The 27,486-nt window shown below is 43.9% G+C and overlaps 1 protein-coding gene across 1 annotated transcript in view; it reads right to left on the bottom strand.

Annotated features, from left to right (window-relative positions):
• The window catches only part of LOC103361092 (elongator complex protein 4-like), a 36,675-nt gene extending 9,513 nt beyond the window's left edge, over positions 1-27,162 (bottom strand). Inside the window, exons 1-4 of the mRNA XM_008287094.1 lie at positions 27,118-27,162; positions 25,445-25,633; positions 21,882-21,990; positions 19,318-19,424 (exon numbers count right to left, since the gene is read on the bottom strand). Of these exons, the coding sequence (XP_008285316.1) occupies positions 19,318-19,424; positions 21,882-21,990; positions 25,445-25,633; positions 27,118-27,162 (450 nt within the window). The remainder of the gene's footprint in view (positions 1-19,317; positions 19,425-21,881; positions 21,991-25,444; positions 25,634-27,117) is intronic.
• Between the last annotated feature and the right edge of the window lie 324 nt (positions 27,163-27,486).

A 27,486-nucleotide genomic window follows, 5' to 3' on the forward strand; every position in this document is an offset into this window, starting at 1 on the left:
CTGTGGGCAGGTGGTTGTGTAAATTTAGCCACAGCTAGGTGAGGTGCTTCCTGGGTAGACTGTTGGCAAAGCCACCTTTAGGGTGTTCAAGATGTCAGAGGGAATGAGACATCACCTCGACTGCCCTGTCAAAAAATTCACCACCTTCCATTTCCCCCATAACCCCTAGGTCCTCGAAGCACCGTGGGTGATGGGGAATTCTTGTTTTGTGTTTTCTAATTTAGCCCGAAACACACCAGCCATTACCTAACCCAGAGCGTTGGCTGAGTGTTAATTGTGAAGCATTACTAAAGCTATTAAAACAGTGAGCCAAGGCCCGGGGAGAACGCATGCTAAAGTTAAAAATCAGAGAGACAGCGCTAAATGCATGTTATACCCTCCCTGCAAGTGACCCCTATAAGAGGTGACACTGCAGAGGGTGTTTGGATTTTAATGCAATGACAAGAAGCATAATGCAACAGTAAATATATATGTGTATTTTTAAATGTAGGAGAATCACCGTGGCATGGTGATAAACAAAGATTACAGATGTGGAGCTAAATGATCACTGTAATAAGTTGTCAGCAACAAACGAAGGAAAAAAATGCTTAAGAATTGTGTAAAGATTACATCTGTGCCTAATATAAAGCTGTAATAACTTAAATATTTTAAAGTGCCACAGTATGGAAATAAATGAAATTTCAAGCTTCTACGGATGCTGCATTAATAACACATTTATTAAGGACAATAAAACTGTTCTCTAACATATAGTTGTGCACTACTTGCAGCTCCAGATGTGGATGTTTCGGAGTCACAGGAAATTCGTCGAACACTGGATATCTACAGACAGCATGCTGCAGTAGTAGGCTTTTTTTTTTTTTGTATGGTGCCTGTCAATCAAAATAAAGATATCGCTTGCTTTATTTCACACAACTGCATCGGATAATACGAGCAGAATGGATCAGTCTAAAATTTATCTCACATTTTCTGTAATTACAGAGCCTTTGATTTCATGGAATTTTGTAATGTTGGGAAACTTGTAAGGCGAAACAGTTTTTTTTTCCAAGTGGAAGCTTTTCTGTGGTCAGGGCGGTTAGGTTTATTTGTCAAAAACCTTTGATCACAAAACCACAAAAGCTTGAGGAGACTAATGAGTAAGAATATTAGTTTGAGCTATGTAATTAGTGTGCAATTATATTCTATGAAGTAAAGTTTAAAAGGAAAAAAAAAGAAAAAGAAAAAGAAAGGGTAAGCGCAGAGATGGATACAGGGTGCTGCTGAGTTGAAAAGAATAACAAAATTGGAAAGCGGTCCAAATGTGACTATCAGCTTCTTCATTCTCCCCCGATGCCGAGTTAGGCGTTTTGCTGGGAAATGGGCGGCCTGCCAGATTGGGGCCAAGTCAGAGTTGTCAGGGGATTACAGTTCTGCCTTGCTCACTGCAGGGGGTGCGGAGTGGGCCTCAATTACCCTGGAGCGGTGTGTTTGATTTGGCCCGGCACTTTTGGGGACAGACCAAAAGCTGAATAATGCACCATTAGCAACTCAAAATCCTGCCCTAAAATGAGTCCACTTATGCATCACATACAGTAATTGTGTGTCTATCAAAGGCTGGCAGGTCCACACCAATTACCCTGATAACAACAAAACAATCTATGCATAATATTATCTGCCGAACACCTGTGGGCGCCCGCAAACATCCGAGCGTTTCCCGTTTAAAACTTCCAGCGCTCGCTCCGAGTCTGTCACCAACACGCTGCGGTCTAATGAAGCGTCGACTTCGGGGTGCTAAAAGACTAAAAATGCAAGGTTGCACTGGGATAATGTGGGAAAATGTGTGATGGTAGAGATGTTTATGTTTGTATTTACAAATGTATGGGAGATGGTAGACTGAGAAAGAGGGTGTGAGGAGCTGAGAGAGGGAGAGAGAGCCAGAGAGAGAGAGAGAGAGAGGAGATCCCCCTACTCTGGCTACAGTTAGAGCTGTGCAATTGAATTTCACAGGATATGAGGCAGCAAATGGCATGTAAAGGCTGAAGCGTCAGACAGTTCCTGCCACACGGGCCAGACAGATAAGGGAGGTGTAAGTGAAATCATTAGGTAACTCTGCGGGACATCAGGGGCAGTTTGAGGTTGGCAGGGGGCTACGAGAGCCAAAGGTCCTCCTTGAGCTCCATTGAACACCCACTCAGCCTGATATACATGCACTTACAAACACACAGGGAAAATCACTTATACAAACACAAGCTGCAAGACAAACAAGGACTCAAGACAGAGACAAGCAAACAACCAAGCGCTTTTTTTTTGTGTTGTTTTTTTTCCCGTCCGCTCTCCACCCACAAATACGCGAGCACACATGGATGTGCGCTCTTGCACACACATACACACACACACCACTTCAAACTGCAGACGCCTCATTGAGGTATCAGCCCCAGTGATTGTGTTTGTCCACCTGGGTATGAAAGAGCCATTCTGGCCTGTGTGGAGGAGACAGCAGTGTGGTACAGCTCAAGCCGGAGCCCAGCTAGGCTACGTCTGTCTCAGGCTCTCAGGGAGGGGAGCAGCCAAGTGTGGATGCACCTCATTACCTCACTCATCCACACACCAATTACCCCTAAATAAATACACCCAGCCCACAGGCAGCAACAATGACATCCAGCCTGAAAGGGAAGAAAGGACGCCGTTCAGAAAGCATTTGCACGCACAGAAAAGTGCTGTTGGATAATGATGAAAAAAAAAAAAAAAAAAAGTACAGAGAAAAGAAGCAAAAAAAAAAAAGAGAGAAGAACATGCAGGGGGCTCCAAGTCTTTTAAAGAGCTCAAAGACGAAATGGAGAAAGAGAAAGAATGAAACAAACACCGAGCAAGCAGAGTGAAGTGATTCAGAAAATGATAATTTCTTGCTAAATTTCACCCAACACATCCGCAAATGATTGTTGTGGCGGGGGAGGGGCAAAGTTTAATTGTTTTAATGCATGCAGCCATGAGATAGCTCTGCCGCGGACTAAAATGGTGATCACTGTAGAGCCGACGCGTATTTGCATGTAAGACGGACCGCTTGGGGGGTAATGGCAACGGCGGTGCGTCCGAAGGCCAAAGAACACGGGCTTACAAAGACGAACGGCCTCGCGGCAGCCAAACGCGACCCCCCGATCCCCGGAAAAGTTTGACGAAATATGGCAGGTGGCGCGAAATGTGACAAGAAACACTCGCGCCCTAAATATGAGAAAAACAGTTGGAGCTGTTAACAGTGAAAAGTCTCTGTTACTCGAGTGAGAAGGTGAGCGAAGGATGCAGAAAAGGTGTGTGGCAGAGAAAAGAAGACAGATGTGTTTTCGGGGAAGGGAGGTACGAACGAGGAGAGGAAGCCAAGAGTTCCTTCATGCCCCCCCTACCCCCCACGCCACTCTCCCACCTCCCTCCATGTGGGATCTTTCTGCATGAGTGACTCTGTCATACCTGGGGGACAAAATGGTCTCTCTCTCTCTCTCTTCCTCTGTTTGTCTGCCCCAGTTCCTCCCTACCTCTCCTCTTGTATGTCTGTGCTGTGATTATGGTGAGCCAAGCCTGGTTAGCTGTGTGGTACAGTGTGGCAAAAGAACCACAGAACTAAATGACCTAATGAATATAAAAAATTATCCTTGATAACATCTTAAAAAGATTCAATAAAATCCTTGATATATAATCTTTTTTTTTAATCGCATCTCAACCAAGGAGCAGCTTGCACTTAAGTGAATCATTTCTATTTTGGCACCAAAAGGCAAAAGAGGTGATTCACTTCCTCCTCTAACACCTGAGCAGTCAGGTGATGGGCGGAAACGTAAGTAGCTGAGGACATTATGCAGCAGGATGTAATTCCTGGTAGGCTCCTCTCCTGTCACCGCGATGTGAGAGCACATCCAAAACTTGAAAATAACTCACGTGACCAGAGTCAGTTGGTTCACCTGACCAGAGGCAGATTCCTGGTTAACAGAAACAACGGCTGGGAACGTGTCAGTTTTCCACGCTGTTGATTCGGTGCAATAAACTGAAGATGATGGATGGAATGGAAGTGAAAGGAGCAGGTTTATTAGGATTCCTTCCTGATGGAGGGCTAATTGAGGTAGGGCATGCCGTGCAGGTCTAGTGCCACAGGTGGGTGGGGTAGTGTTGACATGCTGTGGCAGCATAGTCAGGATTCCTGGTGTACAGCTCAACCCTCGTGAGAATCCCGGCCTCTGTCGTATAAAATACAACAGCCGAGGCCTGTGAAGACCTACCGGCCTTTTACACATCTCTTTGTTTTTTACATATTCTCAGCTGTGGCTGGATATGCAAATAAAAAGAGGGTCATTTGCCCTTTCTGCTTTCTTGTCCCCTGCTTGACTTGGCCTAGAGGTTTCACCAGAGAGCTCCAAATCTAATTTTCCTGCCACATTGACACATGCTTTTGTCAAACCCTGCAGCGTGCTTCACATACTGATGCACTGTGAAGGCATCATGTTTTGGTTAAAGTCTCTGTTACTTGTTTTTTTTTTTATCTGATACAGGTACTCACACATAAGCACACTTTACAATATCAACACTTTCTCAGAAAGCGTGTGAAAAATGAAAATGCTCTGGCAATTTCAGCATGAACCTCCTTCGAAGATAGGTTTGCGTGACCCGTGAGATTTCACACACTGCCAGTGCCTGAGAGGAATGTACAGGAGATATGCGAGATTGTCAGGTACACACCCAGCGATGCTTCACGATCTGTACAGTACACAAACATAAAAACAAAAAGAAATCATCCTGCTTTTGTTTGTATTCATCAAAACATGCCCAGTGGGCAGGATCTGACACGCCAGTCAGTTCTGTCTTTTACACAACAAATGGAAATGATTTTACTCACTAATTTTATTCAGTAATGATTAACTCACACAAACCACAAGTGTCTGTCTTGCAGATGAAAACCTTCACTCACTGAATGAGGTTTGGAGCCTTGAGACTGATGAGATATGGACAATACAAATGGGACTTGAGCTCATCATGATGAAGTCTTAATATTTTAATCTCTCCTTGTCTTTGCTGCAGTGTTTTGCCACCTTTAGCAAAAATGTTCGCCCAACAATTAATACGTGCTGACTGATCAAGGTGGATTATTTATTAACCGAAACAGTTTAATTCTACAGCTTACTTCATAAAAAGAATAAAATAGCAGTCAGAGTGATCACTTGTTTGAGTCAATAGAACTAGAAGCATAACACCTCCATAACATCTTGCATTTTTTAAAATAACTACAGTGCTTCTAGTCTAATTTTCCAATAAATCAGTAGTTTGATCAACACACCTCCGTCGTCAATCCCACCACAATTTAAACACATCTTAGTTTAACATGACTTCTGCGCATCATAATCATGATTATAAACTGTTGTAACATTACTTGTACAAATAAAGAAATGTGGGAGACATTTCCATCAAAAGACATCATTTAGGTTTTTGTTCTCTGTTGCTTACTTATGCAAGCTTCTGTATGAGTTAAGCCAGTTATGATATGTTGCGATTGTCCTTTAGCACATGCAGATCACTTCAGGAGCACGGCATGTTCAGACAGGTATCCGTAAAGCTTGTTGTGTGAAAATAGGGTTGGTTTCCCGCCTTAAGTCTCAAGTGTTAAAATACATTTGAATCTTGCACCCTACACATAAATTCTGACTGTACTGACACTAATATCTTCCCTTTAGTTTTCTCTTAATGAGCACACAAAATGTTGAAAACTGTTCTGTGGAAAATAAACAGAAATTTACACGGTTATTTTGAGGTACAAGACTGAGTTAAATGAACTATAATGCAATTTTATGACTATTGTAAATGCTCTAAAGCTACAGTGTTTTTCATTTACAGTCCTGTTGTCTGCCGACAATGACATAACTTGGACGACGTGCACTGTTTGGAGTTAGAAGAATTTGTCACATCACAATGTAATCTCACACGGTGGCACAATCTCAAAATTAGCAAGACAAAAACAAACGCTTTCCAGTTATATTGGCCATATTCATTGCCAAACACACTTACTTCAACTGCCAAATCCCTAAATTAACACCTTTTTGGTGAGAAAGCTCAATTTGGAACACATCACACCAACACCACAGCTGGCATTCAAGGGTAAAATTAATTACTTCAGATACATGTGCTTCCTCTCAAAGTGGCAGACTTATTTGCATTGAGGAACATTCAGCAGAAGTAATCGATGCACACACAAAATACGGCCACCCAATGACCCCGGCCCCGTCTCAAAGTCCCTCCCCATCCCCAAAGCCCTGACGGCTCAGCCATGCATGGAGGAACAAACACAGGTAGCGAGAGCAAATCAGACTGCAACAAAACACAGAAACATGAATGGGAAGCATTACAATGACGGGCTGGATGCAGGACAATGGGCCCGCCATTAAACAAACGGCAAATCCCAGGATGGGCTGCGGGAGTATGATACAGATTACAGGCACCTAGTCCCTGCCTGGGGAACAGGGGAGAGGGAGAAAAAAGGACACAATATTGCAATCTGACAGCTGACGTCTTCATATAAATGTATGAATTTACATTCCAATTAGAGGAAATTTACATCTTAATCACAGCGAGCAGTGTGTCGGTCCCTCGGTTAGTGTGTTGCTACGGTAATGAGGTGGGATGCTGCTGTGCTCTCTCATCCAGACAGTGATCTGTCAGCAGACGACACCTCCCTGTTATGAGAGAGCTGCACCCTTAAATGCAACCGCCACCACAATCCAGTAATATTCGCTGAAAACTGTCTTAAATACCAACAAGGTGTGAGCTGCCACCCGAGAATAATGCGCCAAATATGGAGTTTGAAAAACATCAAACATATCTTAAATACAGTGCACTGAACCAGGAGTGTCTTTAACTGTCACTCAAGTGACAAGCTTTCAGTACTCTATGGTATTCCGTTTCTAATTTCCATACTAATAATGGGTATATTATCTTTAATGGTTTGACTTTGTTTTATGGCATTTCAAATGGATGGCGAAGCTGTCTGTGGAATTACTCAAACGTATCATGTCATCAGATCGCATGCTGCTCTGGTGCTAACAAAGGCGGTATGGATGGGTGAGATGGAGGGATTGTGAATGCATCATCAATATCCTTCTGGTCATCATTTACATCAATGTGAATCATTGCACCCAAGTCATGCTTAAGGAGAGCACACACTGAGTCGTGAGAGTGCAAACTTGTGGGAGTGAAGAAAAGCAGACCAGTCAAAATAGTTGAAGGGAAACAGGAAAACCCTGCTGAAAGAGAAAAAAAAAAAACTTCTTGTTTGAGTTTCTAAAGTCTATTTGAGGACACGCTGTGGTTTAGTTCAATTAGCAGACAAGAGCTTCTGGTTTGAGGTTTAGGAGTCTAAATCACACACAGGCAAGCCCAAGGCCTGGACAGGATCCTTTTATAAGCGTGCAACAGAGAAACAAGCCGGCATTACTTATGACAAATGTAGGGAACCGTTTAATGAAAACTTCAGCCTTCAAACTTTCCTAAAATAACTTTAATCCATTGAAATCATTTACTTGTATAGAAGCACTGATTGCTGACAATGCAATCAGGAAGAGCAGATTAGCTACCACCAAATAGGAGAGCACATAAATCAGTTTAACACAGTCCTTTGCCATCTTCACGCTTGACTTTAATACAGGGACGTGTGAACAAAAAATTGGAGGGAAATGAGGCATGACTTCTTTATCACCTACCTCGTAGCCAATCAGACCCCTCCTGCCAGAGACACTGCTCTAATGGCCGATATCTATGGAAGCAGCCTATTACTGGATACTGCCTGTAATTAAGACAAGTCAGATTACACCAGGCCAGTGCATCCTCTCTGATATGTAGGCTGCCATTAAGGTCTGAAGTGGTAATACACTTGTACACTGCAGTGAGAAAAGAAAGACAGAAGGCTTATGTGGTCGGGTGGGGGAGGAAAAAAAAAAAAAACTCAGAAAAATGTTGCGTGTCCAGGATAAGCGCTGAATGCATCCCCAAACATTACGTGGGGTGATATGTGGGGCGTGGCTGGGATTCCACTTTAGCCTGCAGGGTGTTTAGAGAGGATGCCAGAAAGCTGCACACAACCCCTTTGGCACTTATCTCGCATATTCTAACATTGCAGATTGATTCCCACAGCAAGTGCTGCTTTGCCTGTGCACTTCTGTCCGAGCATCCGAATGAGATCGCCTATCTTTTTTTGGCAGAGGGGTTGGGATGGGGGGGTGGGTGTCATACGAGGTTCAGGGAGTGAGTTTAGCTTGAATGTTCACCATGATTACAACTTCTTAAAACAGGCAGCAGCTTATAAGGTGCCAAGTTGACTTAGCGTCTGGAAGCAAATGAGGTGAAAAAGGGCGAATGTGAACGCCGCTAAGTTGGAACGAGAGTCCTGAATGCAGCGGGAGCAACGCTCTTAAAACGCTGACTATGATTAAAAAAAGAGGAGCAGAACGGGACGGAAGCCTCCAACAAAAGAAAAAGTGAGTGAGAGGGAGACGGGAGGGACAGCGAGTGAGTTTGAGATGGGAGAATGCACTTCTTTCTGTAAGCAGAGTGACCTTGCTAACACTCTGCCTACTCTAATATTCACCACTACACATGCTTTTGTGCACTATTCCTCACTCATGTAAGCACGCAAGCCCTGCTCTCAACAGACACGCTGCTCATTATGGGACTTCACTGCCTGTTAATACCTGCGCAGGTCTCCATGCCTTCACACAAACACCGAGATGTGCAATCTACCGAGCGGCGACAGAAATCCACTGTACTGATTTCATTATAATTTTTGCATTAAACCCGCCTCCTTGCAAGACTTGTGTTGATGCGGGGAGCTCAAACGATGACTTCTGAATGTCAGAGTGTTTTTAAGAATGTGCATCAAAGGAGGCGGTTCACTTTCATGTCCTATGAGATGTTTTATGGAGAGGGGCGTTCATTGGAATCTTGTTGAGGTTATTTCTGATATGATTAAATGAAATCACTCAATAAGTAAAAACTTTGATATCTGCAACGGAGACATACAATATTACCATCATACCTTCGGATGAACAAACAATATACAAAAACTTGTTGAACTTTAGCAGGTGTGTGTGTTTGTCGTGCTTTCATGTCAAAGTATATTTAAAAGTAATGAAACATAATCTTCAGGAGAAACAAAACTAGTGTTTTAAAATCACAAGGCATGTAAGGATATAAGTCTGAAGTAAATGTGCGCTGAATGTAATGCAGCAGAACACATATACATGTGCACTGTCACACATTCACAGTGGGTGATGAAGCAAGCATACATGACGTCCCCATTCAAACAGTCTGTGTAAGTGAGCGTACAACATCAGGCCATCAGATCACTTCCCTCTCCAAACATGAAGCCTTTAATAGATGTGAAACTCCAGGCCCTGTATCTTTTCACACCACTGAGTCGCAACTCACACAGAAGAACAGGAGGCAGAGGATGACGGGGCAAAAAAAGAAAGAAAAAATTAACAATGAAAGAGATTCCATACGGAGCAAATATATTTAGAGTGTGGAAATTAAGCAGAGAAGTATCGCATTGGATTTCAGACAAATCTTTTTAGATGTGAGACAAAAAAAACACACTTGTCTGAGGGGAAAAAAAAAAAAAAAAAAGATTCATAAGAATCCTCAGACTAACATATGGAGTAACCTTTGTGGCCTTCCGGGACTTGGGGGTGGTGGTAGGGTTACGCGGGGGGGTCTAACGCTCCAAGGACTGTAGGCACGCTAGGGAGAGGTGAGCTGTCACCCCCCATTACGATCACCGCCTGAGCTCAGAAAGGGGGAGGGGAAGGAGGAGAGCATGCAAAAAAAAAAAAAAAAAAAGAAATACTGGTTCCTCACTAACCGCCATCTAGAGCCATCCCCGGGCCTCAGAACCCTCAGTCTACAACTGCCTCCTGGGAAACACTTGCACGCAAGTCCTCCTCATCCATAGCTAGCGGCGGGGCATAATGTGTGCGGCGGTAAAAGGAAGGGTTTGTGTGTGTTTAGTGTGGCTGTGTAAGCAGAACGTATAGATTTTGCGCAACAAAAAAGGACAACTGTGCAAGTATTCTCGCTTGTTTCAGAGTGAGGGAATACGCTCACATGCAGGTTGGGCTGAAAGGCAGCGATGCAGAGAAAGAGACGGCATCTCCAGGCACCTCTTGTTGTTATTAAAGTTTAAAATGAAAGAAAATGAAAGGAGTATGTCAGGGGTTCAGTGTGATAAGAGTCGCTAATCAGTGCGTGACAGAACTTGCTTAAAATTATTGAGAAGTTCTTCCACAAAATGAAAGTGCATTAAAAAAAACTGCCAGCACGTTAGCTTGAGTAAAGAGGTTACTATGCGATACATAACATTGTGCAATGTTATGTGCCGGCGGATAAGAAGCTTGCCTCAGATTTGACCTTTTGCTGCCTTTTGTGTAAGTTTGGGTGAGTGCTGCTTAGGCGCATTCTGTTCCCCAGATCCCACTCCTAACACCCCTGTCACTCATCATCACTCATCATTGTTAGGGACAAAAGGAAAGTTTGGTTAAGCCACACACTGGAGTATTCTCCCACCCAATGCCCGCCGCCCCCCCCCACCCCCACCCCCCACCTTCACACGTTCACGTATGTGTGTTAGGTAGCACACACGAACACACACAGACCCATGCACAAAGAAAATTGTTCTATTTTTGCTGCATAAACACAAGACCACTGACTCACACACACGCGTCCTAATGCACGGACGGGGTCGCAAACTTTTGGTCGCGGCGCCATCACCTTGCCCTCCAACTTTCCTTTTGAAGTGCAGGCTTGTCCTTCCAATGGCCCTCGGACTTATCTACTGCATATCATTAAAGTCTATTCAGGGCTCTATATGTGTCCTAACTATCCTCCATCATCTGGCCGGGCCTTTCAATAGCCACCTGTGAACTCTGAAGGACAGGGACACTTGCCCTCATAAAATTCATGAGCGCCGCTACATTCAGCAGCCGGCCAACTTCCCTCAATGGCCAATACCACTTTAAACAACTCTGTGTTGACTGTTGGGTGAATCCTTTTTAAATACAACCATATTCACAGTAGCAAGGGTTAAGTAGCTCCCATGATTAGCTGAAACAAATGCCTTTATGGTGTGCTCGGAGATAAAGAGGTAGACAGAGGATCAAGAAACCCAATTTGTTTTCGTCATTGAGGGATTGCTGCCACAGAAAGCAAACTGGAAAATAGCCTGGTGTCCAACGGACCTGGCATTTCTAAGGCTACTTTGTGGGACGAAAACAAATGTAAACACCCATATACAGTATGTGTGGAGCCTAGGGACTTGGACTTTCTCCTCATGTGGGCAGGCTTTTTAAAGACATTACTCTCAAGTTGGAGCGAGAACAGGAAAAACAAGCTTTTAAAAAAATGCTGACATTTGATGGTCAACCTTTACAGACATGAGTATTGAGGAATCGAGTTTCTGCTGCTTTTAACTCTGTCGTTGTGCACTCAGTGCTGCATTTGGTAAAAAAAAACATTTTCTTTTAATTAAGACTCTAAATGCAACAGCCATGACAACACCATTAGGATTATCCTTTTGAGCAAATACATTTACACAACATAAAAAGATAAATGAAACAATAAGTCATCTAAGAAAGTGGGTCATACACTAAAACTGACTTTAACCTCCTTAAACCAAGTGGTGTGTCCGGCTGTATCGATATAAAAGATATTTATCCATTTAACTCTACACTGTACCAAACTATGGTACAAATGCACAACTTAGTTTGCTAAACAACTGCAGAGGAAGATTAAACCTTTAATAAACTTGTCATAAAAGTGATTGAAAAGAGTGTGGACGGCCTGAGTTTTTAAAAAATATATTCACATTACAACAGCACAACATACATAAACAGTGTGTAGACACACTCTCCTGCTCCTGAACCCCCCAGGATACTGAGCGGTGAGAGTGTGGGAAAGTTATTTTTAGGACCCACGCAGAGAGCCTTCCTGAGTTTGATGCTCCTGCTCCGGATCAACATTCCACCTTTGAACCGCTCCGACCATGGAGCTGTTTGTGCTCATGAATGCAATTTTAACTTTCTCTGTGGACCAACAGCAGTGAGGACACTGTTTCACTTAAAATGAGACATTGGCTGCATTTTGTCACTATTCTGTCGAGTCTTAATAACAACGGGCCGTAACGTTTTAATGCAACTTTAAAACGGACACAGTTTTGAGTGCAAAAAATCTGAATTATTGAGTGTTTGACCTTTCGAATACTAAAATGTACCCTTTTTTTTCAAAAATGTACTTCACGCATGATTGCAAATTCTAAGACATCCTATCTTTGCGTGGTCTAATTTACAGTGTGGCTAATTATTCAAATGTCTCTAAAAGGAAACACTCAACATGTTTATTTTGGCTGCTGCATATACAGCATGTTTATTAGTTTCTATATTAACAATCATGTTTAACTATGAGGTCTACACGATCAAGAGTAAGAAGAAAATGAGTTATAAAATTGTGCTTGACAATGAGGAAACGCAGCACAGGAGCTACAGTCGACACATTTGTTTTTAAAACTTGCACAAAAGCTGCATGAACCTTAGGCAAAATTAGACACTATCTTCTAAAATCTAGGAAATAACAATAAAATGAAGAAGTCAAAGATACAGTGGAGACCCAGTTTTTAAGCACCAGGGGGCTATGGTTCCCTCGTCACTACCATTATGCTAATAGGAGCCCTCTCTGAACACACTTACATATACCCTATAGTGCCACAAGACCCCGTGGATGTAGGGTGGCATGGATGTTATAGCCTCTTTCCCTTTCTCTAATGGGAGCTGAAGACAACTAGGGCTACTTTAATCAGGTCTGAGTCCAATGTGGCCAGTCTAGTCTGATGGGGGCTGAGTGGTGCATGGACCATGTTAAGGGTTCACTGCTCACTGATGAAACAGCTTCACTTCCAGGGCGAGTTCAGGCAGACCACACTCTTACTCAGTCTGGCAGGAGGAGCACATATGCCCTGTTTTGTTTTTCTTTCATACTGTCCGTTTGAAAGAAGCGTTTCGGCATTTTGTTTATATAGAACGGAGGGCAGCACATTTGGCTGTCCCAGTTATTCCTTTACTGAGCTTTGACTTGGCTATAGCAAACACAACCGCTGCTGCTTTCCCCTCTCTAGGCGTTTGACACAAAAATTTTTTTAAAAAAAGCTCATTTGGACTGTTTTAGGCAGTGTCCTTAGTGATTTCTGAACCTTGACTTTGTTGGCACAAGCATACCTTCTATTCCCAGGTTACAGTGACATCTCATCAGATCCTTTCTGCCACTACAGATGGCCACATTTTCAGTTCTACACTTTAAAATGCATTTGGCTTGAATGCATTGGTTTTTCTCAATTAAGACAATTAACAAAGCTTCATATTTAAAAGTCCATATACTTGTTTTTGCAGCAGAACTTGAATTATTAGAAGATCATGCCGGAACCACAACAAACAAACCCCCCAAACATGCACGTTTGCACCCCCACACCAACACACACACATACACCCAAGACCGAGCACAGAGAACTTACAAGCTGGGCCTTTTCAAACATACATGCACATTTGCAGAATAGATAAAATCCCTGTTAAATAATAGATGTAAATCTGATGTATGTTGTGAATATTGTTCAGCTGAAGGGTACGATCGCGTGCCACTGACTGGCCCGCACCAGGTTCTCTCTCTCTTTCTCATACACGCACAAACCGTAAGCACACCTCATTCCCAAATGCGACAGAGGTTGGTGTGCACCGAGGGAGGAAGTATAAATTATTCAGCTGGAATATTATTCCAAAGGTCCATTCCCATCTGATTGTGATTCCTTGGGCAGAATCAGGAATCACAGGCAGGTGTAGGGAGACCCAAAAGATTTTTTTTTTTGTATGCCACTAATAGGTTCAGGACATCCAGCAAGCCCAAATGAGTTTTTTCTCTCCGAAGTGTCATTTTTGACCTGCTATTGGAAGTAAATACTGAATGACTGAGTTTGTTCTTCCTTCATATGAGTTCTTCTAAGCACTGGCTTTTCTCTGATCTTTAGTACCAAGCATTATTTAAGACATGAGGAAGTACATATACGACCAGGCATGGAATACAAACAAACACATAAACAAATACAAAAACAAGCCCTTAGGACCCAGTCTCTGTCTAAGTCGCTCTGTATTCTACAATTCTTTCTTTCCCTCCCTTTTTATTTCTCTCTCAATAAGACGGTTTGGTGCCTCTGAGGAAAAGCCCTCATTTTAATTAGACCTGACCTGAGAATCACTTAACTGCTCCTCTCCGCTTATGCCTTCCCCCTCCTCTCCAAGCCTTCGCTCTGTTCCTCACATAGGTCCATTAACACCCTTCCCTCGGCACCCACAGGCTTCAACAGGGGGCAGACACAGGCGTTGTCTTAAAGACGTTTTGAGGACATGCCAAGAAACATTAACCTACTCTATACACCTCCCTCGGACTCTTTCGGTTTGGCTTCCTCTTCCCCTTAAGTCTTCTTCTACTCAGCACCATCATCTTCAGCTTCTGTTCTGCACTGTCTTTGCATCCCCTCCACTGGCTGGAGCCAAGTTTATGCGGGACAGGAGGTCAACGGACAACTCTAAATGTTTGTAGGCTTGAGGAGTCTGTGAGGTTTAAAATATAGTGGATGTAGTTTTTCATCTTGTTACCATGTCCATATGCAGTTTTTCCCCCTAACATTTAGAAGACATCATGAGTGAAATAAGCAGTCAATGCCATGGTTGTGTATTACTGACTAGTGTACTGGTAGTCTTGTGTAGTCAGACCTCTCCCCACAGCCCTGAGTCAGCGCTGGAGAATGGTCTGGTTGCATCTAATTAACATTATGCTATTGCGGGAACTAAGCTTTCTTTTTTAAATATTTCTGTTAACAAATCACAAGTCTTGGGCTTTGCTAAGTCCAGGATGAAGCAACAATGCCACTGCAAAACATCCATCCATCATCTATACACCGTTTAATCCCCACTAGGGTCACGGGGGGTTGGAGTCTATCCCAGCTGACTCAGGGTGAAGGTAGGGGACACCTGGACAGGTCACCAGTCTATCACAGGGCTACACTTAGAGACAGACAACCAAGCACACTCACATTCAGTGGACGGACAATTTAGCATCACCAATTAACCTCAACATGTTTTTGGGAGGAGAACCCAGAGAGAACCCACGCTGCACGAGGAGAACATGCAAACTTAACGCAGAAAGATCCTGGGCGTCCTAACCTGTAGCGATCTTCTAGCTGTGAGGCGACACATGCTAACTACTGAGCCACCTTGCGAAACAGTAATGGGATAATTGTTTTGGTGGAACATTTGTGTGAAGGGAAGTGAGCACTACACAAAATGGCTAATTCAACAAAAAAAGTCAAGCTATTGAATGTTCAAAAATGTCAGCAAAACTTGGCTTTGTTGGTGTGTGTGGCTACTCAGAGGTTGGTGTCGTTATTTGCCAAAGTGAAGGGGAGTTTGAAAACGGTAACATGCAGATAGTGGAAATGGAGAAAACAGACTTTTAGAATTTCATACAAACCTAAGGAGTCTTTCCTGTCAAATTGCAGGGTGGGCTTTCTGAATCATTATTTGCTTTCAGAATCATTTTTTGGTTGGAACATGTATAGCTGACGTAGTCTAACATTGCAAACAGCCATTGTGTAGTGCAGAGTAGCGTTATAGTGTCTGCAGTCGTAGGTGAGCTGGTCGGCTCAAGCTGCAACGAGCAGCAGAGGGTTGAGTAGAGAAAAATGAGGGGACTTCATAGATGGGCACATTCTAAAGCAGGTAATGGTGCAGAGTTACATCGAAGCCATTTTAAGACATGAATGGATTGAAAAACATAAAAAATCTAAATATGGAATTTTTGAGACACAAACAGTTTTGGGGATTTTAATCAATTAGTGGAGAGGGACTTGGTCCGTTATCTTCTTTGGCTGACATGGCAGAACTGTGTTTATTCTTTGTAGCACCTACATGTGAGCATTCAAACCAAAATCCCTGTTACAACAACCCAGGGGCAGCGTTAGTGGGAATGTGCTGTTTCAGTATATCGATATGATGATAAGATGTAATCCAGAAGGGTCAGCGTCAGTAACAGATCCATGTAAATGTGTTCTGTGTTGGGAACAAAAACTGAAATGTCTTTGCAAGTCAGAAACTCTGACGAAACACCAACAACTTTGGTGAATCTGTCTTGAACTTTACTAGGTGTCGTCTTCCAGTCTCCCGTCATTCTTTTACTGACTGTCTACTCTAAAGACTTTACAAATGCTCCACTATACTGCCAAACACAAAATCATTAACACGAAAGTCTTAAAACACAAGAAAGTTTTCCTGTGTACAGACCACACAGCCATAGTGACATTTCTTGTCAATAAAACAGACACCTCCAAACAGACTCTCTAAAGAAGACTAATTTGACACAAATCCTCGTCTTATACTGTATTTGACCCTGTGACCTGCCTCTGGCACCCCAGCACCCCACAGGCGCATTGCTTGTCAGTTTAAAAGGTCAAACAAAGGTAAAGAGAATGTAATTGCGTACCACCTGCATTCTTCAGAGCTTCATCCTCAAAGCATCTTGCATTGTGAAACCAGTGACAGAAGTCTGTGTCAGCTCAATATGAGTGACTGGGAAAAATTCTCACGCACATTGCGTGTTAAAGTTTCTATCACATATCGCACGCGTGCATTTCTCAATACGTATTGGCTTGTGCTGTTGCATAAACGTCAATATCTTTATGTGTGGGAGCAAGCAATGTTCGTATAAGTGTCTATGAGTATGTGTTAATCTTCTCTAAACACCTAACACTCCCCTACCTGCTCAGACAGGGCCATGGGTTAATTCTGGCTTCAGGCGTCATGGCTAATAACCGCTCATCAACCGCAGCTTGAACTCTTGGAAACGTCAAGTGTTACCGTGGTAACTTTAACACAAAACCAGCAGAACACTGATGGTGCTGAGTGTGGGATGAGAAAAAAATGTACCTTAATCTATCACATGAAGGACAACATAGTCACAACAATACACATAAATACAAGAGAATTTCTTCATGAACCTAACCTGCACTCTGTGGGCTGGCAAACAAATGCTTTCCGCGTTCCTGAAGTGCTAGGTGATGGAAGCATGAGTCAAACAGCAGTTAGGAAATTAGTTACCAGCACAGCTCTGTGTGTAGCTGTGCTGAGATGCAGCTGCCTGACCCAGCTGGTGAGGAGCTGGTGCTGTCAATCACCTGTCATTCAACACCATCGCATTACAAATTAATCCAGATAGATGATACACCAAAAAGCTGCTGCATTCACTGCTTTTCAAACGTGGACAACGACTCACAAGTTGAAAGAAGTGCATAACAGCGGGATGTGTGGAAGAATCCTGAGCAGGGGGAGAGAATTCTGCATTACGTGGCCTCAGGCAGAAGAGTCTTGTAGCTTGAGTAAATGAGGTGATTAGCAGGGATGGTGTGAGCTGTCACACGTCAGACACTGGGCTTAAAATCCAATCACCATCTCATGTGTCAATCACAGGCCCACCGAAGCAGTTGACCAACAGGTCAAACGCAGTGTACGACGAGCCACGTAGTCTGAGCACAACAGTAGTCCTGCATGTGATCTTATAGACCTGATATGCCAAAGCCTCTGCGATGAGGGACGCAGAGCTAACATGTACTCATACCTTTGTGACAGTTCCCTCTCAGGTGATATACAAATTAATGACAGCCAATCACAGCGCCAGAGGACACAACACAAGAACGTAATAGGGTATTACAATGACTAATCTGTGTTTTGGTTGATTTGATGCATGAGTGGTGATACGATACAATGTTCTCTGGGAAATTCCCTGACACACAACAATGTGTCATAGCCAAGGATTGTGACTGACATCTCATATTAAACACTGTCTTGTGTCAACAATCAAAGTCATGTTAGGATCCTAAAAAAAAAAAAAAAGAAGAAGTCCTATATGGATATCACTCATTTTCTTTTAAGCCTGTGTTCTTAGGGCAGTGCAACAGTATGATTTCCATTCAACCAAAAACTCCAATAAAGCTCCCTAAACAAGGAAGGCAGACAAAGCTTGGTCTTAACAATGTGCTGCTGGGATATATGACACGGTATCCAGGCCCCACAGAGCTACCGGGATGCTCTAGGCCTCGGCCCCCTGGCCTGCTCAATACAGAGGCCTAATTAAAAGCCCATTGAGGATAACCACCTTGACTTTTACAGACCTTATAAATCTATACTAGAGTGGCCTATACGGGGGGTCAGAGAAAGGAGGGGGGAGTGGGCCAGTGCAGACAGCAGAAAGGCTTAGAAGGATGCTGAAGGATGGCAAAAAATGAGAATGGGTTGACCGTAGGATGCAGGGAAGTTTGGGGGGGGTAGGGTGGCATTCCTCTCCTCCCCTTCACCTCCTGCCTGAGACAATAGGACTCACTAAGAGCCAAGTACTAGAGGGTGTGATAAGGTAATGATAATGTAATGAGGACCAATCATGAGCCTGAGCTAAGAGGAGGGCCCCTTAATTTGTCTCCAGAGTGGTAGTTCGGTGACAGATTGATTGCTCTGAGTGAGAGTGATGATGTGACACATGCAAAATGGAAGCATCTCTGACAGGAACAGGAGGAGGATAAGAAATAATAAATCAAAATGAATGAAGACAGAGGAAGCCCATACAATCACGGTGTGTGTGTGTGTGTGTGTGTGTGTGTGTGTGTCACAGTAAGCAGTACCTACCGTAGCTTTACCTTGAGAGCTACTGTTTCTCTGTTTGTAAACCCCTGTTTCAAAAACTGACATTTCCATGCATCAGAGCATCACAACTGGCTTAAACACATCAAATACGTAAAATATACATTTAACATAAATTGCCATCAGTGTTTCTTCATTACATATTTATGACTATAGATAGATTTTTCACACTCTGTTGCCTCTTGATGTTACACTGTAGTAACTCTGGCACCAACAGTGTATAATCAATAGCTTCACCTTTGATTTTGTCACCCAATAGCAGACAAAAGTACACACAGGTTATTTTTTTTCAGAGCTGGGCTTACGGTCAGTAACATTATCAAGGCGATGAATGATAAAAAGACTTAAACTTTCTTGATAAATAATTACTTTGCACCTAAATCAGCGCTTGTTTTTGATTAATGGTTGCATTGCGAGTTATAAAACTCAAAACATCCGACTGAGAGACGACATTAAAAATACAGAATTCAGGGTACAACCACTGAACACCGTTTTGTTCATTACCAAATCCTGTGTATGCTCAGTAACCTTGACGACATACCTCAATAGTGAACTGTTTTCTCTTGAGCTTAAAGGCCAGGTCCTTGTGGTCGGGGAGTTGGTTCGCCAGACAGTTCAGGTGAGGTACCTGGTGTACATGTAACAGGCCTGTGAAGGACAGAAGGAGCAGATTAAACCTGAAAGCGCTTAACAGTGCATAAAAAATACAACATGGAAGATATTCCTGTCCTATCCACAGTTTGGCTGCTACACTGTGCCAATAAGAAAACTTTGTGCAGAACAGAGGTGTGCTTTGTTATTTAAGTAAAAGAAAAGAGTCTTTTTTTCTTTACACATGCAAGATTCATTTTGAATTCCTACCAACCATCACTACGGGTTTGTTAAAATCATTTTCAAATGTGAATCTTCATTTACTTTACCGACTACAAACTATTTCTATTTAAATTTGGCAACGCTAAAAGAAAAAAAAAATCTGAATAACATTTTTGTAAATCCCAATGTTCTGTGGTGACTGAAGGGAAACATTTTTCCTTTTTTGATTTGACCAAAATTATTTTTTAACAGAAATGTTTCAAGTGTTCACCTGCTGATTACAAAGTGCAGGATATTTAAAGTTTGTTGAAAATGTGTGTCCATTTACTACACTACAGTACTTTGAGATAGAATTTTGCCAATTTTTTTTAAAGAACCAACAGCCGAGTGGTTAGGGCGCACACCACATGGACACCAAAGCTCTGAGCAGTAAGTTCCCGGTTCAATTCCCTGCTGGCTGCACCATTTGCTGCATGTCATTCCCCTACTTCTCTTTCCCCACATTTTCTGGCTCTCTCAATAATCACTGTAAAACAAAGCATAAATCCCCCCAAAATGTCTTTTTCAAACAACTAAATCTGTACTAATCATCACAATTACAGTAGATAAACTACACTGACAGAAACACTGTGGTACTGCAGTGAAATGTGAAAAGTTGAAATTAATTGCTTTTTCTTAATATCTGTAAACATTCCTATATCTGCATTCTTACTCGAGGATGGGTAGAGGAAATTTGCCAACTATTACTGGGACACATTAGTGCAATGAGGGACAGAAAACAAAATCTAAAAACTAGGTATTCGTATGGAGCCTAAGGGAAAGCACTGGAGGATTTCTTTCCTCATTTCATTTCACCAAAGTTACATTTTCATAAAACTGGATATGTACTGTAGAAGTGGGGTGGTATAAATAAGCGTGAGAGAGAAAAGGAGAGATCGAGGGAGTAATGGAGAAAGGAAGACAGACAGAGAAAGTGGGGGATGGTGGGTTCTCTCCTCTGTGCACTTGGGTGATTTCCCCTTGCCTGATTTGCAGTGACAGGCTTCCCAGCATGCTTTGAGCAGCCCTGAACTGCTGCCGCAAACACGCAAGCACGCGCATCCGCACGCACTCTCACACTCGTACCAGATGCGTTTGCACTCATGAACACACATCAAAACAATCGCACACATAAATGTATTTCATAACCCGACCAGAATTTCGCTGGCTGGTTAAACAGGGCAAATATATTTTTGAACAAGAGATTCAAACAATATTAAACAGCAAATTCCAAACAACATTTTCCCCAGAACGATTGCAAATAACGATGCGCTTACAACGCCCGTACGTTGAACGAGTTTTAAAAGTCACCTGCCGTCAGAATGCAGAGGAATGTGATCACTACGGGACGTGTTGTCTAAATAAAACATTCTGTTGGGTGAAACCAGAATCCGCCTTTGAATGTTTTCAATCTCATCCCTGCATCTGTCACAACCAGGGCTATCTAACCTGAGGAGGGGGGGGGGAATGAGAGGAAAAGCGCAAGAGTGAGTGGGAGAGTTCGAGAGGCACTGCTAAAAATACCCCACCCGTTTAAACTGACCTTTCTGCATGGAAAGTGTGATAGAGTGATAGAAAAGAGGGAAGCAAGCGGGAGAAAGAGAGAATGATAAAAATGTACAGAAAAAGTGATGGTGAGGACCGAGAGAGCGGAGACAAACTGCGCTGCCTCCCCACCCCACCTCCTCCCACCCCATTCTCTTTCTTCGTTTTCTTTCTGTTTAACCGTCTCTTACCGGTGTCCTCTCCCCCTACTGAAAGCCTTGCCCTCCATTTATTAGCAGAGCATGCTGGCCATGGAGACATTGAGCGAGGGATAGAGAGATAGAGGCAGAGAGGAAGAGAGAGTGATGGTGAGAATATCGATTCCCCAGTGTTGGTCTGCTCTGCTCCAGAGCCTCAGGGGTATGGGACTGGGGATGGAGAGTGGGCGAGGCGAGAGGGAGAGAGGCTCTGCTGGAGGGGAGGTGGGGAGGGTGGGTGGTGGTGGTGGGGGGGAGGAAGGCAGGGATGGAGGGGGTGAGGGTGCGAGGGAGAGGGGGTACAGCGTGGCAGCTGAATCCCCCCCGGCCTGTCTACTGAGGAGCACGTCTGATTGAGCAGCAGCACACTAACGCGCACTGACAGCCTGGCCTGCAAGGGGGCTGCCCTGCCTCCATCCACAGCCCAGCCCCAGCCTTAATGCACTGCCTGTGTGCATGTGTGTGTATTTGATGGAAAAGAGACAGAAAAGATAAGCGAGTGTGTTCTTACCATGGTAGTCTTTGTAGAGAGGGTTGGTCTCTCTCTCAGAGCCTTTGAATGATTCCAAGGCTATGGCATTGTCACATAGCCTGGTTATGCTGCCCATTAGAGCCCTGTCCTGTAGGATCGGGTGGAATCGAGATTGAGGGAGAGGGAGACAGGGAGGGAGAGAGAGGGAGAGAGAGAGAGGGAGAGAACATGAGCAGGTAATTAAAAGCCTCCTGACGGGCCATCAGTGTTGCAATTAAATTAGGTCATCATTTCCTGTGGCCAGGTCATCCCTGCCCACGGCTTATGTGAGTGTGATGAAGTACAGAAAGCACAGATAGGGGTCACACAGGTGATGTTAGGGCAGACGAGTGGACACACACCTCGCATCACTCACACATCCACTAAACTGGCATGGGGAAATTCAACACAGTTAAATGATTTGACTTCATCAAATGGCATCTTTCACCAAAAGAAGGAAAAAAAAATAGTTGGTGCACAATCTTAACCATGCACACAGCAGGGGAGGACAGAGGAAAAGTGGGAGAAGCGACATGGGCTTGATGTGGATAGCTCCCCCTACTGGTTAGTCCGGGGCCTTGACGAGAAAGAGGACAAATTAGGGGTGAATACAGTAGATCGAACGAACGAGGGAGAAATATACAAAAGGGTGGAGGTAGAGGGTAAAGTGAGTGGAAGGGAGGGAGAGAGAGGGACACTGGGACAGAGGGAGAGAGGGAGTCTTGCATTATTAATCCCTTTGCCTCCTGAATCATTCACATCCTTCTCTCTGTGTTGGCTGCCACCGCCTAATGCAGTTTTCATGCCTTCATGTCTTTTCCCCACTCTTTCTTTCTTCCTTTTCATTTTTGTCCTACTTTTAAAGTATGCATATCCTACCAGTCAGTACCACCAGCACTTAGAGGGTATCTGAGGTCACTCGTGCAGCAATTAAAGCCAGTGTAAGAGTTTGGATACGACAAATAATTCAATACATTAATGGTACAGTTTGACCACTATGAAGGTGTCTGCTTGAGAGATATGGTCAAATGAACCTTTATCCGTAATGGTCTTCCTAGGCCACGATGACTCTTGTGCATACACTTAAAAACAAAGATTTGGCTCTTTTGCAGAGAGTCAAAAGTTTCAAGGTCAGATGAATCCAAAGTGTCCACACAGAGCAGCTCAGTACAATGGCAGCAGGGCAGACGGAGGTCATTAAGATATGCTTCATGGATTCTTGAGTTTAAGGAAGTTATCAGAGAAAGGCTCACCTCAACTGCATATCACTTTTTTTTTTAACAACGTATTTATAATTTATAAGAGGCTCTAAAAAGAGTCATTTCACTTCTGCAATGAAAGTCTATGCTGGCTCAATTAGCTCAGATCCCATCAGTGTAAATCCCCTGAACACCGTGAGCTTCAGCTGACAACCACTGACTGACAGGTCACAGAGAGGGGCCCACTGTTCACTTTTTCCTATATTGTTGTACCCAGTGGACAACACATGCCACTGTGTACGCATGTAGCCAAATAGCAAATAAATGTATAAATCAACTCAATGTGAACAGACGCAGGGATGACTTTCTGATGGTCAAAAACCCGACACAGATTCCCCATTAAAAATAGAAAAAGGATATGACACTTATGGCCTCCGTGATTAAAAATTCAAACTATTTTACATTTGAAAATAGCAAAAATATGCAAAGAACAGCTACACTATTAGTAAAAGCAATAAGCAGCAATGCATAGTTCAGCAATGCAGTGAGGCTCATGAGTAAAATATCAATTTAAAAGTCAACTGAATATTGATGACTGTGGAAAAAACATCCTCCGTAGAACTACTACAGAGGCCCGTGTCACCGAGCAACTACGCTACGAAACCTGACTCAAAATATTTGCATACGTCAGGACATGACTTAGTCTGGGAGGCATTTAAGGTGTATATGCATGCATTTTGTGTTTGTGTGTGGGATGGGTGTGGTAGCACGAAATTGTATGATGGAGGAGAATCGGGTTAGGACAAGCCTAATTAATGTTTCAGATGGACTGTGGCACTGGGCTGCTGTGAGGAGGCTTTCAGTGAGTTGCTCAGCTTCCCAAGCTGCTCAATAATGGATTGAGTATTGTAGACTAGTAGCAGTGGGTTAGCTGGCCAAGACGGTGAGGTCTCAGCCAGCTAGCCCACTGCTACTAGTCTAGACAGTCTTCCAAAGGCCACACTCTCTTAACTAAGCTAATTAACTGGCACTAGCAGAAATAAGCTCTGATAACGCGTCAGTTTCTAAAATATCCAACGTGGTGTTGTCGGCAGCTTGAAGTGAGCCACTTTCACACGTTGGTGACCTCAGCTGATGGGAGTAGAATATATTCCTAAAACAACAACAACAACATCATCATCATCATGTGAGATTGACAGTGTTAAACTAATCATAAGGTCATAACACAACAGCCTCTAATTACCTCCATGTTGGCTTAGTCACCAAACACCTGATTCAGTCCAAAATTTCCCCCTGTCCCCTTCTTCCCCAGCTCATTCACTTCTCTCCCCAGGGTGGAGAAGGGGGGAGGGGACAGATTAAGGGTTTGGAGGCCTGGCCAGAGTGGGACAGGGGGACCGCTCCCACCACAGCTGACATCTGCTAGTTAGCCACTCTACCTTTTTTGACTAGGCCAAGGCCGCTGTGCAGTGAGCACACAGGCCTGGAGCCAGAGCATGTTGTGACAACACAGCTGTTCTATAAGTTAAACACTGACCTATATCTTCCAAAAAAAGGGATCACAAATAATACTGTTGCCATTGCTCTTGTGAGTGAGTGCTACAAGGAAGTGGGGCGTTTCAAGTGTGGGCAGGTTGAAAACATTTTCGTGGAAAGTCTCAGATGGCTTTTCTGGTGAGTCTGCTTCTATGGTTGAGTGTCTGGGGGAGGGCTGTGGTTTGCCATATGCCTCAGCAGATGACTCCACCTTCACACTGAGAGGCCAGACTGGACACAGACGCATACACGCGGACTCATACCCCCCTCCGCCCCCCCTCCCCAAGACACACAACCCACAAACACAAGTACAGACACACACAACTGCAAGGAGTTACACTTGTAAGACAATAAACGCGTCTGCGGGCGCGCACTCTCCGTACAGCTTTAAGTAATTGAAGCCAAAACAAACAAACATAGATTTAGAGGTCTTTGAATGAAGTGTGCACTCGACTGGGTCAGCTGGGGGGACTGATTCGAGGAGGAAGAGGCCCCTCGCAGGCCTGAGTCATACCAGGGTGACACTGAACTGAAGGGTCAGGAGGAGGCCCCACTACAAAAGACTTCATATCATGTACTTTACTGGCAAATAATACAAAGCAAGAGTACACAGATCAAAAATAAACCCATGCACAAAAATCCTGTCTACTATCTGTACACATTATAATCTGTAAATTCAAGTCATATCAAGTTCAGAGCGTACCACTGGCTTGTTCATTATGTTCTTACAGCATCACCCATTGCAGAAACTTCCGATAAACTATTCACAACTATTTGACACCAGCAAAGTGTGTGTGAGTTGTTTAGATGCGTCACACATTTTCTTACCTGGATAAGATGAGAAGGTACAGTAACTACTGCGACTGACAGTGACGACCTCAGCAAGGCACGCAGTCCATACAGAAAGGTAGTCAGGGCGTGGCTGTGTCTGGGATTGTCATGGCAACTCAGGTCATCACCCCACAAAGCTGAGCCGAGAGAGTGAAGCCCGACACGCAGGATGTTACGTGACCTTGGCTATAACAACAAGCAAGAAGAAGAAGAAGAAGTGGTCAGAAATACGGAAAGTGTGCAGAAAGTCATGCAAAGGGGTCATGTTTTACTGAATGGCACACACAGTACGCAATAACAAAGTTCACAGAGCGGATCTGAATGTTGTCTGATAACTGCTTTTTAAACGATTTCAGAAAAGGTGCTGCTGTCTTGGGTAGTATTCCCAAACTCTGGGAGAGAGCGACTGGACAGTCTGCTCACCAGCACAGACGATCGGAACACAGTGCCCAAACGTGACTGGACACAACTGCCCAATCACAGAAGCCATCTGACACACGCACAATGGACCTGTCAGACAGGCTTCCAATATGGCCGCCACCCAGAAACCCCAACACATTCTTGGCACCACAGCGATGCTCTGCAGCCAAGGGGGCCTGGGTAAGGGTGGAGTGCCTTCCCTTGAAACCCCCCACCACCCCCCACCCCACCACAAGAGATCAACGGTAACCCACTCTCATGAGGACAGAGAAAAAGTGGCCAAACAGTGGTGGGATATATATCACTGAAACTGGGAGAATGGAGGAGCCTGTCCAAACTGTGAGAGGTTTTTAGCCTTTAGTACAATTGCCTTTTATTTGGGGTTTCTTCAGGATGGCTCCTGATTACTGAGGTGAGAGCCAAGAGTGATTAACAAAGCCCTGGCCTAAAATCTGCTCACTTTTCGCTTTTTTTTTTTTCTCCTCCAGCCTCTTCTCTCCTTTATCCCTCCCCCTCCATTATCACAACCCTCCCAAAATCTCCTCCGCCCCACTCCCCATTGCTTCCTCTCCCAACAGTATGACCTAAGCTTCGTTTGGATCTGGATCAGAATCACAAGGATCTAAGAAAAATAAACCCCATTGTTTCTGGGAGTTTTTCACGGTCGACTCAGGGCTTTGGAAAGGACTCTCACACTGGACTCCACATTCATCTTTCTTTACATGAGTCAACATCAGTGCCCCATCTCTGTACCTTGCTACGCTTCAATATTAGCGATGTGTGTGTGGCTTTGTCACTATTTGATATGGCCTTTCTTTGTTTACAGGCTTTTCCTACACAGGTTTTTGGGGGCCACAGATTTAGAAATCTATTTCTATGTCTGCACTCCACAGGGGGGAACTGTGGTAACACGACTGTTGCTGTGGCAACATCAGGATGAGAGGCCAAAGTTAACTCCTATAGTTTAGCCTATAGAAAAATCAGGGAACAGTGCCAGTTGGGTCCAGCCAAGGACCAGAGGCCAGCCATATAGACTACAACAAGCCTGGAACCACAACCTAATCAGCCAGTGACTGTGGAGACTCACAGTCCTGCTGTTACGCCTGTCCCACTTATCTCAAACACTCCCAGAAATATACTCAGGGAGTTTAATCCTCGTCGAAATCTGCTATTTACAAAACACAGCGTAGATGAAATCTGTATGTTGTTAAATGGGCACAACAAGCAATTAATAAACCAAAGCTACAGACACTCTCTCTGTCGTCCATACTGAGCATTTCGGTGCCAGTGCCCATGTCGCTCTGTGCCGGTCTGCATTCCTGGACTTTGCCAAAAGCATGTCAGGCAGCCACACTGCTTTAATGATGTCAGCAGTTAATCTGGTGTGTGAGTGACAGCGCTCGGGGAGGGAAGGTGGGGAGTAGGGGAGGTAAATCCTGTGTGTGAGTGACAGGGGGGGAGAGGTGGCTCCAGGTGACGAGCAGAGGGGTCACAGAATGTAGGTGAAAAAGGCACACGCATAAGCATGTGTGCGTACACACACATGCATGCACGGGATCACAAATAATGCAATTTCCATGCTGCAGTGAACCAACACTATGAAAGTAGGGTGCTCAAAG

The sequence above is a fragment of the Stegastes partitus genome, unplaced genomic scaffold (genome assembly GCF_000690725.1).
Source record: "Stegastes partitus isolate 25-593 unplaced genomic scaffold, Stegastes_partitus-1.0.2 Scaffold486, whole genome shotgun sequence".
In the NCBI taxonomy this organism is placed as follows: Eukaryota; Metazoa; Chordata; class Actinopteri; family Pomacentridae; genus Stegastes; species Stegastes partitus.